Here is an 11,584-nt window from a genome sequence, read left to right on the forward strand (position 1 = left end):
AAGTTTGCCTGGTTACTTAAATTATGGCTCCTAAAAAATTATTTGGGTTAAAAAATATTTTGGGTGTTATAAAATTTAGTTTTGTCTGCCACCATTCTTTTAGTATTTTTTTGGTGAAATAAAAACTAGCTGCTTTGTCTAGCACTGGCTAGACATGTTGCCTCACCACAGACAGAACATGACCCTTTCCTCTGTAAAGGACACAGAAGTACAGGCTGTAAAGTATAATAATCCCCTTCCTGCCATAGTGACAGCTGGCCAACTTGACAATGAGCATATAAATATCAGGCATTATCACAAGGACAAGATCCAATTGTTTGTTCCCCAGATATTAATAACTGATAGCAATATCATGTTTACTGGGTTACAATCTGCTGCATAACAGCAAACCAGTTAAATAAAGCCTTTAATACTGGTTAATTAGTTCATTTATTAATTATTGGATTAAGTTGAGTAGTTGAATGAAAATTAAATAGTTTTAAATTCAATATTTATATTAGTATTTAATATAGTACCATGTTATATATAAAGGCAGCAAGGTGGATAATTAGTGGTTAACACTGTTGCCTTGCACTGCCAAAGTCGAGGATTGATTCCTGTCTCAGGATCTGTGTGCATGGAGTTTGCATGTTCTCCCCATGCTTGGTGGGTTTTCTCCGGGTACTTCGGTTTACTCCCACAGTCCAAAGACAGGCAGATTAGGCTAACTGGCATTTCCAAATTGCCCGTAATGTGTGAAGGCATAAGTGAATGTTGACCAGTGGTCCCACTATGGTCATAACAGTAATCACCACTGACCTCCACTATCCCTAGTTGGACTACAGCGGGTACTAGATGGATGGTTGGATTATACAGTATATAAAACATTTGGCAAGCATCTTAGGTGATGAGTTGTATGGTCACCTCCTTAAGAATAAAAACAAATGACAACCACTTCAAATTTCTTTTAATCCCTTACCCCATCTGTCTCCGTCACATCCACGCTACCATCCGCATCATCGTCCATATCTTTGTGGATGCTCCTAATGGCCTCGAAACTCAGCACAGCGTTCTCATCCTGACACAGGACCTTATCAATTGCACACAGTTCTGCAGAAGAAGGAAAGGAAAAAGACAAAATGACAAAAAAGAAATTTAGACAGAGAGAAGTAAAGAGAAACAGAGAGAGAAATATAAAAACTTATAACCATGAAATAAATACTAAAAGTCTGTGAAGTTAGTTTATGTTAGCAACATTTATGAATATATTATTAAAAATCCTTATGGAAATCATATGAATTTGCCACAAATTAGCTTGTTCACTAGCAACAGCAGTGAAGATTATGAACAGCTGTGAATTTTTAGAAATTCTGTCTTATTAGCTCATGCTAGCTCATACTCTGGCTAGTATTAACAGTGAATGTTATGAAGATTTGCAAGCATTACTTAAAAATTCTGTCAGAAATCCTGTCAAATTATCCTATAAAAGTATTTCTGACTGCCTTCAACTCATTAAAAACAACACAATTTTTCTGTCATTTTTTATAATGCAGCAGGCTAATGGTATGACTTTGGGAGCGGAATTAACACCTCCATTAGCTTGGTGCTAACACTGTCAGAGGTTAATAAAACAAAATCTCCTCATACGTAAATGGTTCGAGAATAAAACTTAAAACATTTAAAACAGCCTGTTATTTTTATCTATCTATTTTATATTAAGCAACCAGGTATTCAACAGATGTATATTGTATTTCAGAGCTACTACTCCTCATCTTTGCATATTATCATCTTACCATCTTGTCTAAAACCAAGTCTGATTTAAACCTTTTTCTTTTGCACTGGAAACACTGGGGAAAAATGCCAGCAACTTCAGTTACATCACTTCAGTTTGTAATTAGTCTCAACTAGAGGTCTGTTTTAAATTTTTATCTTACTTACAAAATCATTATTTTATAATGAATATGAGCACTTTGATTGTACCAAATATGTTAAGCATGACATGCACAATTGTGATAGAGAAGGTGAGCATTAGCATATATGTGGTAAAAACAAAGGCCATTTATGTCAAACCAGGACTTCAAGCGATAAAAGACAGTACGGTTATGAGACTCTTAACTTCAATAAAACGTTTGAATAGAGCAAACACTATGAAGTAGGCCGTAGATCTGTAAATGACGATTTTGGATGAGGTGTATAAGAGTCCACTACATGTGTTCCTTTAAACATTCCGCGAGTGAAATGCCTGATCCCTGATTATTGTTCATGAATTGATGGATACCTTCCAGAAGAGACTCATCAGTCTATGAAATTGTACACACGCTCATTCACAATTAACAATTGCACAATACAGGAACTTGGCTAGGAGTTATTCCCACATCCTGGCAATAACATCTAGGCCAGTGTTTTAGACATGAAGCAGGCAGTCTGAAAATGGCTCCAGCATACTGAAACTTTCTACCTTGACGGTATTCAAGCACTAGTGAAATGCTGGGATAAGTTTTACTTTTTAGGGACCATGTATGAGCAAAATACTAACTGCATTTATACTAATGATGAATAATTGAACACTGTAAATATATCAAGCAGGTTAATGAATAAACATGTTCATTCTTTTCTAACTCTCACTCACATGAAAGTAAAAACCTCCTGTCCACATGACTTTTTTTTGGCCCATGGGATCCCAGTCACATGCCCTCTCTAGCCTCAGCCAGAAGCCCTGTGAAACCCTGTGGCTATCTTTCATAAAAGAAAATAGGGAGAATATCGAGCTTTGAATATATTATACATTAAGACCATGTAGTTCTATGTCCTTTTAATACAATATATTCATATATGGTTTCATCCCTAGTGAACTAGCAGGAGAAAACTGTATGTTTTTATAGAAGGGTATAAATCAATTGTTTTTAGTAATTGCAAAAGTAAATGTAACAATTTCTTTAAAAGTTAGATGTATTTAAACCGGAGATGGAGAGCTTGACAATTGAAAATCCAATGCAGCATGCATGCTTTACTGATGGTAAAAATACACTACAAATCCACTACTAATTTCTTATTAATTAACTAGTGATGTATACAACTTTCAGTAAATCATGAAACGAGTTTGTACACGTCATTGTTTTAATATTTATAAGGAAGAAGCCTGTGGTCCAATTGTAAAAATAACCCTAACAGCATGTCGTGCTGAGAAGAAGTTCATACAGCAATAACAGGGAGGAAGTTTTTGTCCCCCCGACATTATTTGTAAAGAGAACTGTAGGATTACTAATGCAGCAGTAAAGAAAGGTCAAACTGTGGAATCTCAGAGTAGACCTTTTGATCATTTTAATGGCGATATGTAAATAGTAAAATTAATAGTAAGATATATTAAGTCTAATATAGTGCCTCATAAAAGTTTACTTTTTAGCCACATGGAAGTGTTTATCTTAAAGGAATAACATTCGGTAAGAGATTGTTGTGGTTGCAAAGTTTGTATTTAATTGTCTAAAATTTCCCTCTAAACATGAGTCTACCCAAGTCTCAAAAAAAGAAAAAAAAAAAGAAAAACAGTGCCTTGAGTGAAAAAAAAACTCTTCCTACAGAGGATAGAGAATCTGAGCTACTCTATATATAGCCAAACCTTGATGCGTTTGCAGCTACCACATCATTTGCAATTCTATTTAAGCACTATGAGAAAAAGAAAACCACAATGTACAAAGAACCACCAAACTTACCTCAAATAGTCAGAACAAACACCATACATCTTGATTATTCACTAAAGCACACTATTACACATAATGAGAAAGAGGGATAGATAAATAATATTTGCAATATTTAAAAACTGCATAATTTAGCTAAATTGGGGAATTATATATATTATTTATTTTATTTTATTTTTAAATACATGCACAAAGACTCTGCAAATGGTAAAACGTACCTAAACTGTCATAGGTAAAAGTGTATGTATATAGTTTGCATATAAACCATTAAGTCTAATATACGCTAAAGAATTCATACGCTTCTACTCACTATTATTAATTGCTTATCTTGGGCCTTGTCACTAAGACTGCCGGGAACACTGGGAGTAAGATGTGAATGCATGTCAGGCCATTGCAGAACACTATGCATACACACATTCACCCACCCACATTCTGTCAATGCTGCACTACAGTAAGTAGCCAAGTAGTCTTCCAGTTGCATCAGAGGCAATCAAAGAAATATGCAAGTATGCAAAAAAAAAACAAAAAAAAAAACAAAAAAAAAACAACATCAATAGAGAGAAGTGTAATAATAGTAAAATCTGTGTATAGAGACTGATGGAGTCATGAGGATTTACAGCATTGTTCCCTGACCTGACTGAACAAATACGCATGTCCAGGCAAAAGATTGCAATGTTCCCACTCAATGACAATAAAAAAGAGGAATGAAGCCTGCCAGAGACTTGAACTGATGAAAAATCTTTAAACAAAAGTTCTTTTGTCATAAATATTCAAACAAATATTTACAGCCTGAATGCAGTGCATGATGACCACTGAAGATGAAGATCTAGATTAAAAGTTATATATTTTACTAGAAAATCTTATTCGGTTCCAGCTAAGCTATAGCCTCAGTTTGTGAAAATTCCAAGGATAAACAAGAACAGTGATCGCATATGAGAACAAGTAGTACCGCAGTTCTTGAATGCACTCTGTACTGTATGTGTATGCGGTACATGCAATAATCTCATGGTTCTGAGTTCCATATCAAAGCACATTCAGACTCATGATTTACAATGGTCCAAATTAATAAGCACCAACTTGAATGCGCATTGGGGTACTCAGAGTGCAAAACAGTGTTATGGGAAATGTACAAAGACCAACATATGAATTATGACACTTAATAGAAGTCAAAAAGAACGATATGTAAATGAGATCTGACAAGTCACTTTTTCTTAGAGAATGTTCTAGCTCCTGTTTGCTGCTGCCCAAAGCCAACATGACTCCTTTGCTTTACTAGTATCCTAGTATACATGTGTCTAAGCTTGTGAAAAGCAGCATGCTAAGCAATGCATAATTTCTTTTAACCTTATGCAGTGTCCCAAGATTTAAGTGTGCGCTGAAATTTTTATTACACCTTACTTAAGTGGTATTTTATGATAAATATGAAGAGCAGGACTACTTGAATCACTATTTGAATATTACTCATGCTTAATCCTGTATACAGGGTCCCCAGGACACAATTAGGGCACAAGGCGAAGTACACCCTCCTGGACAGGGTGCCAATCCATCGCAGGGCACACACACAAACTCTTACTCACACACTAAGGGCAATTTAGCAAGGCCAGTTAGCCTAATCCGCATGTCTTTGGACCCAGCGGAAACACACCAAGCACAGAGAGAACATGCAAACTTTATGCACACAGAGGCAGGAACCAAACCTGGACCCGAGAGGTGCAAGGTCATAATGCTAACCACTAAGACCCCGTGGCCCCCTATGTAAATATACCATTCCACATATAGTTCCATCTGGATAATAATAACCTTTTTTGGGAAGGCTTTCCATAAGATTTTGAAGCATGGCTCTGGTGGTTTTGCTCATTCATCCACAAGAGCATTAGTGAGATCAGGCGCTGATCTCAGACAGCCATTACTGGGTAGAGTCGTGATTGATGTGAAAGTGCTAGAGTGCCATTTGCACAGAATGCAATTGTACAGAGGACAATAACATCCAGATTAGGACAAATAGATTGAAATGTGTATGTAACAACTTAAGCAGAAAAATCATTTCTCTTCTTGTCTGTTCAAACAATTCAGCATTTAGCATCACCAGTATACTATTCACCGGCCTGATCGTCTGTCATCATCTGCACATGTTTCCCACTGGTTCATGCCTGAAGTTATTTTTTATGCATAAATGATTAATAGTTTTCTGGGTTGCTTAACAAACAAAAACATTCCTCTGAAACTGGTCAGGTTCAGGAACTAGAAGAAAAATAAGAGGCAAACAAGTCCCTCAGAAAACCTTGAGAAATATTCCTTAATACTACATTAAAATAGATAAAAGTCTGTCTCTTCGGATGTAAAAGCTGAAGAAATGCATAGTGGTTTAAAACTTTTGTACAGCACTGTAGATGTTGAATAATTAAATCAGAAACCGGATTTCCTTCCTTATCAGATACACGTTGGACTGGGTTTCGAAATAAAGGCGGTGCAGGTTCTCAGAGTGCCTTAAATATTAATTACGTAAATATTAGTATAAGGCAGGTGGAGGCTGGCGAGCTGTGCATTTGTTCAGGTTTCATCTTTTATCCAGACCATGAAGAATTATCCCAGACAATGGAAAATCCTATACATACCTGACGTTTAAATGGGAACATGCACAATATGAAAGACCTATATAAAAAATATCTGAATAGGATTCACAATTATGCAATCAACAGTAAAGTTCACTCAATCTGAGATTGTAGTTGCTAAAGCTGCCTCTACAAAGTTAATATAATAAATCATCACTGACCACAAAGTTTTTCTTATGTCAATTTGTAAAAAAGAAGAAGTTTGCGTTGTGTCTGTTTTAAAGAGAAGTTATGAAATTTTTTGTCACATTATACAATCAGTCCTCAACATCACAGCCTGTACAAAAAAATTCTTTCTATTGCTGCAAACCATTAACAACCATTTATTTAAATGTGCTCTACTGTAAACAATTGGAAAATACAAAAATAGCAACCACAGAGAAACCTAATTCTCCTAAACAGACCACAGAGAGGAAATGTTGCATTGGGAAAATATCAACGGTTTCTGAGTCCTGAGGGTTTGTGCTAAAGCTGATTTTGCCATTCATGAAAGATCGTAGATTGTACATGTTTTTAGCATTATATACAAAGGCCATTCAAGTCAAACCATGACTTAGCTCTTAGCTGCAGTAAAACATTTGAATAGTGCAAACATTACAATAAGCCATACTGTAAGTATATGACTGATGATCTTGGCCATGGTGGCTCGAAACCTGTGGAAAGCGTACACACAATCATTCACGAATACCACTTATACATTACAGGCACTCGGCTAGTTATCACCACATCCCGCGGACAGTCCTGACCTTAGTCTATTTCATTTTTACATGAACGAGCCATTTAAGAAGGTCCTGGGAGGCCATTGTTTCAGACATGAAGCAGGCAGTCCAATCATGGCACATGAAAACTTTCTACCTTGATGGCATCCAAGCACTAATGTAACGCTGTGATAAGTGCATTAGTGTAGCAGTGGATTATATAGAGAAATAAAGCTTTTACTTTCATAATTGTGTTCTGTTATTCTGCATAATCAGTTTGACCAGATTTGAACGCACCAAGGTAAACTACTGTTGTGCTGTTGTGGCATACGTAAATGTGGCATGAATATAAAACAAAGTTTCACAACAGCTGTTTGCTTCACTTTCATTTTCCTACTAATGTTCTTCCAGGGTTGATAATACTCAGTTTGTCTTTGTGCACGATTAAATGTGTCTACTTTATGTCCACAACTAAATTTGCACTGGACACAAAAATGGACACAGATTTAGGGGCAAGTGGACAGGGTCTTACTGTATAATTTTTAAAAGGTTAATCAAGTTATTACTTGCCTGTTACAGCCCTGTCTAATAATAGGAGGATATGCTTGTAATCCGTTAAGGAAGAAAAACCGATATTTGGAGAAGATGGGTTAACGTAGGTAAATGCACCGAAACTTTAATCCATTATAAACCAGAATAATTCAGCACAAAATTAACTGGATTTAAAAATACACACTTGAACTTGCAACTAAGTCCCCCAGTATAGATCTAACAAAACTTAATCCAGAACCTAAGCTCTAATGACCTCTTGCTAATGTGGCTGCATGTCTTCAGTTCAAAGATACTGGACCAGTTATCAAGCAAATGAAGCGCTTTTCACCAACATCTCTGTTGGTTTACTGCATGAACATACACTGCATCTTTGAGGAAATGTATTAGTTTAATACAGAGTATTTCTTAACTACATGCTGTCCGCTCTTCCTCCCTTAATGAAAATGTTCAAAGAGAGGCGGATGCAGGTTTGACAAAATAAATTAATAAATCACACCATAATGTCACAGATGATCCCAAGAGGATGTATGCCAGTGTTTATTTATCGCAATTTTGCTTTTTATGCTATTTATTGACTAATCTACTGTATACTACTAAAGAGTAAGCATGGGAGAGCACAAATCCTACAAATCCCTAGTGACAATATATTAGCACTTATTGCATTTCTCATATTTGATCAACAGATTTATAAATAAATTTGTGGAGCTAAAAAATGAGGTTGCAGAATTGTGCAACATGTAGATAGTAAAACAAATTAATCAGTTTATGTCTGTCAAAAACAAAACAAAAAATTAAATCGCTGTTCAGTCAAAAGAGATACTTAACTATTACTGGGATTTTAAATGCATGGAGTAATGAACCTTTCTTTTTAAATGCATGAATTATGACCTCATGAATGAGGTCTTTCAGAAGATAAACATTTGATGCAGGGCTTCCTTTCCACCTGGCATTATGGATACCGGCATCAACGCCATTCCATCATTTTGCGGACCGCTCACTAGACAAGCTGTGTCTCTGCCGTAACTCGGCACAACTGCATCCTATAGCTGGAGCGCACTGGTGATACTGGCAAAATAGTGGCGCTGATATGAGAGTATTAACTAACTATCGGGATTTCAACAAGGTCACTTTTAAACCACAGCACCAATTCCGAATGGATTGGTACTGTAGTTTAAGAAAAGTTCTCAATCCTGCAGAGATATTCAGGTGAATGCTGGCCCTCCACTCAAATACAGCTTAAATGGACTGGGATGTCCAAGAGTGATGGACATACTGTAGGTCAGTACATCTAAGTGATGTACAGTATATCAACAAAGCGATCTGTATGTTATCTTTACCTGGTAAAATGGTAAGTGTGTGTGGCAACCAAGTAGGTGTAGATAATTTCTCTGACCTGAAAACCTGTCGGCAGGCAGGATGTGGTCTGGAAGTCTTGGTGAGTCTGTTGTGCTTCTCATCACCAGGCAAAGACAGATGATAGACACAGAAGCAAGGCTTATTGAATCCATGCTGACCTGCACACACACACACACACACACACACACTGATGACATAAGCACCGGCCAGGTTCTAACTAGGGTTCATTTTTAATACCTTAGACATGATATATATATAAGACTAAACTAAAGCATGGATTATAGTCCTGGTCTTAAACGTTGACTTGATAAGAGATGGTTATGTGGCTTTCAGTCTTTGGGTTCAGCTGTTCCGCATTTCGCGTCACTCTTTCCGCCTAAGTGAACTAAAAAAGTGTAAAGTCACTTGACCACTAACGTGAAAATAAACACTTTATAAATCTTTTCACGCACACAGTGTTTATTTTTATCACACGTTACATTGTTTTAACCTTTTCAGAAAGCATGTAGAGTTTCAGGTTATATTACAGTTACACAGTGACTCTCAGAGATCTCTGGAGGAGGATGACTCTCCCAATATACACTATACTTTACATCCGGATGCGACGTTTAAAATGGCAAAAAGTTATAATAAGGTTATCCGCAAACGTATTCAGTCAATGTATAATTTCACAATACCTCCTGAAAACTTCTGGAATAAACCACCGGAACGGAACAGACGAGTTCAGCAGCAAGCGTCCATCCCCCGTCGTCAAGCAAGACACAACCAAATACAACACGACTCCGAAAACCGCGACAAAAACTCACAAATCCACGTTTACAGCCTCTCAAAAAGCCAAAGTCGCGTCTGCCGCGGTTCTGCCTGTACACGACGGCGTAAAGGAAAGAATGTTAACAGTCCAACGTGCTGCGAAGCTACGTTTTTTTATTTTACCAGAGCAATACCGCCATCTTGTGTTCAAACCATAGACGCGCACATTAGAAAACCGCGCTTAAATCCGAGACTACAGAACATGTGTTAATAATGATGATGGGACTTGGTTTTAAGACAGTATTACTATTGCTTCACTTCGGTACATGACTGTCTGGAACTTTCTTAAATAATAAGAAAAGAACACTTGCCTAATAGTATGGAATTTTATCCTTATGCCGATTACACGTTGGTTTTGGTCTTAATTATATTTTACATTGTAAATGTTGAGATGTCAACGTTTCACATAATGCATCATATTAGGGGACATTTAAGTTGTTAAATTAATAAATAAGTGGATTAATAAATGCATGGACGTTTCTGAATATTTTTAGGCCTTAAGCAACAACTTGGTGGTAGGCTGGTTTAATGGTTAGAACTGTAACCTTGCACCTTCAGAGTTCCATTCCCTTGATCCTCTGATTGCCTCAAGGTCTGTGTGCATGGAGTTTGCATGTTCTCCCGGAGCTTGGTGGGTTTCCTCCGGGTAGTCCGGTTTCCTCCCACAGTCCACACACATGCAGATTAGGCTAATTCCCAAATTGTCTGTAGTGTATGAATGCACGTATGAATGTTGACCGGATGCCCTACCACAGTCATAAAAATAGGTGTAAATACAATAGTTACCATTGGCCTCCATGGCCCCATGTTGGGCTATAGATGTTCCTAGATGGATGGAAGCAACCACTTATCCAACACCCTCTTCTACAGCAATCCTATTATGGATATGCAAGAATGACCAGAACTAATGCTTCATAACAGTTTTGTAACCAATAAGATAAAAACAACTAAACAAGACTTAAGATACAAGATACAAGGACACACAAATACCCAAATAAATAAATCATAGGCGACATTGTGGATTAATGGTTAGGACTGTGGCCTTGCACCTTCAGGTCCTTTGTTTGATTTACGCATCTGGTCTGTGTGCATGGAGTTTGCATGTTCTCCCCGTGCTTGGTGTGTTTCCTCTGGGTACTCTGGTTTCCTCCCACTGTCAAAAGACGTGCAGATTTGGCTAATTACAGTTTCTAAATGCTATAGTCCATGAGATCACAAAGAGTTGGACATGACTTCACAAATAAACAAAAAAATAGAATGTAATTATCATGTTTGAATAACTATGGCAAATTAAAACACGTTTAAATAAAGTTTTATAAATTATATTTATTTATTTGAACCACAAGGGGGCCCCCTGCCTTGTACAGTACATAAACCTTTTTACCAAATGATAGCAAAGTGTGTTTTTTGCAGGCCTGTTGTAAAAATCCTGGGGCCCCCTGGTGGTCCAGGGGCCCTAAGCAATTTCTTAAACAAATTGCAGCCCTAAATGTATGAATGAATGAATTAAAGAATGAATGCTTTAATATGCAATTGCGGGCCATGCATCAAGAAACAAAGAGGAGTTAAAAGATTATGTGATTTGTGTATTCATAAAATCAAAATTCTATGACACAGGTGTATGTGTGAGTGGGCATACATTCATTGTAGCCAACTATGTAGCTTTGTTATTAAATATGATGACTTTATTAACAAGCAACAAAACCAAGCTATTCCATCACTAACCGTTTCCCTCTTACCTATTGCACAACCACTCACAACCACAGCCCCATTTTGTTCATGTTCTTCATTCCAGTCTTGCGTAATATATAAATTAATCAATGACTTGTGGTTGGTCCTGCATTTGAAAGAGACTGTGGAGTTTGACTTTATTTAACAGAGT

General features: G+C 36.9%; 1 protein-coding gene across 2 annotated transcripts in view; it reads right to left on the reverse strand.

The window, feature by feature from the left end:
- stim1b (stromal interaction molecule 1b) overlaps positions 1-9,783 on the reverse strand; it is a 34,893-nt gene extending 25,110 nt beyond the window's left edge. For both annotated transcript variants that reach the window (XM_053478311.1, XM_053478310.1), the window contains exons 1-3: positions 9,570-9,783; positions 8,930-9,050; positions 959-1,089 (exon numbers count right to left, since the gene is read on the reverse strand). In XM_053478311.1, coding sequence (XP_053334286.1) covers positions 959-1,089; positions 8,930-9,044 — 246 coding nt within the window. In that variant the 5' untranslated portion in view covers positions 9,045-9,050; positions 9,570-9,783. The remainder of the gene's footprint in view (positions 1-958; positions 1,090-8,929; positions 9,051-9,569) is intronic.
- Positions 9,784-11,584: the final 1,801 nt, after the last annotated feature.

This window comes from Clarias gariepinus, chromosome 19 (assembly GCF_024256425.1).
Source record: "Clarias gariepinus isolate MV-2021 ecotype Netherlands chromosome 19, CGAR_prim_01v2, whole genome shotgun sequence".
In the NCBI taxonomy this organism is placed as follows: domain Eukaryota; kingdom Metazoa; phylum Chordata; class Actinopteri; order Siluriformes; family Clariidae; genus Clarias; species Clarias gariepinus.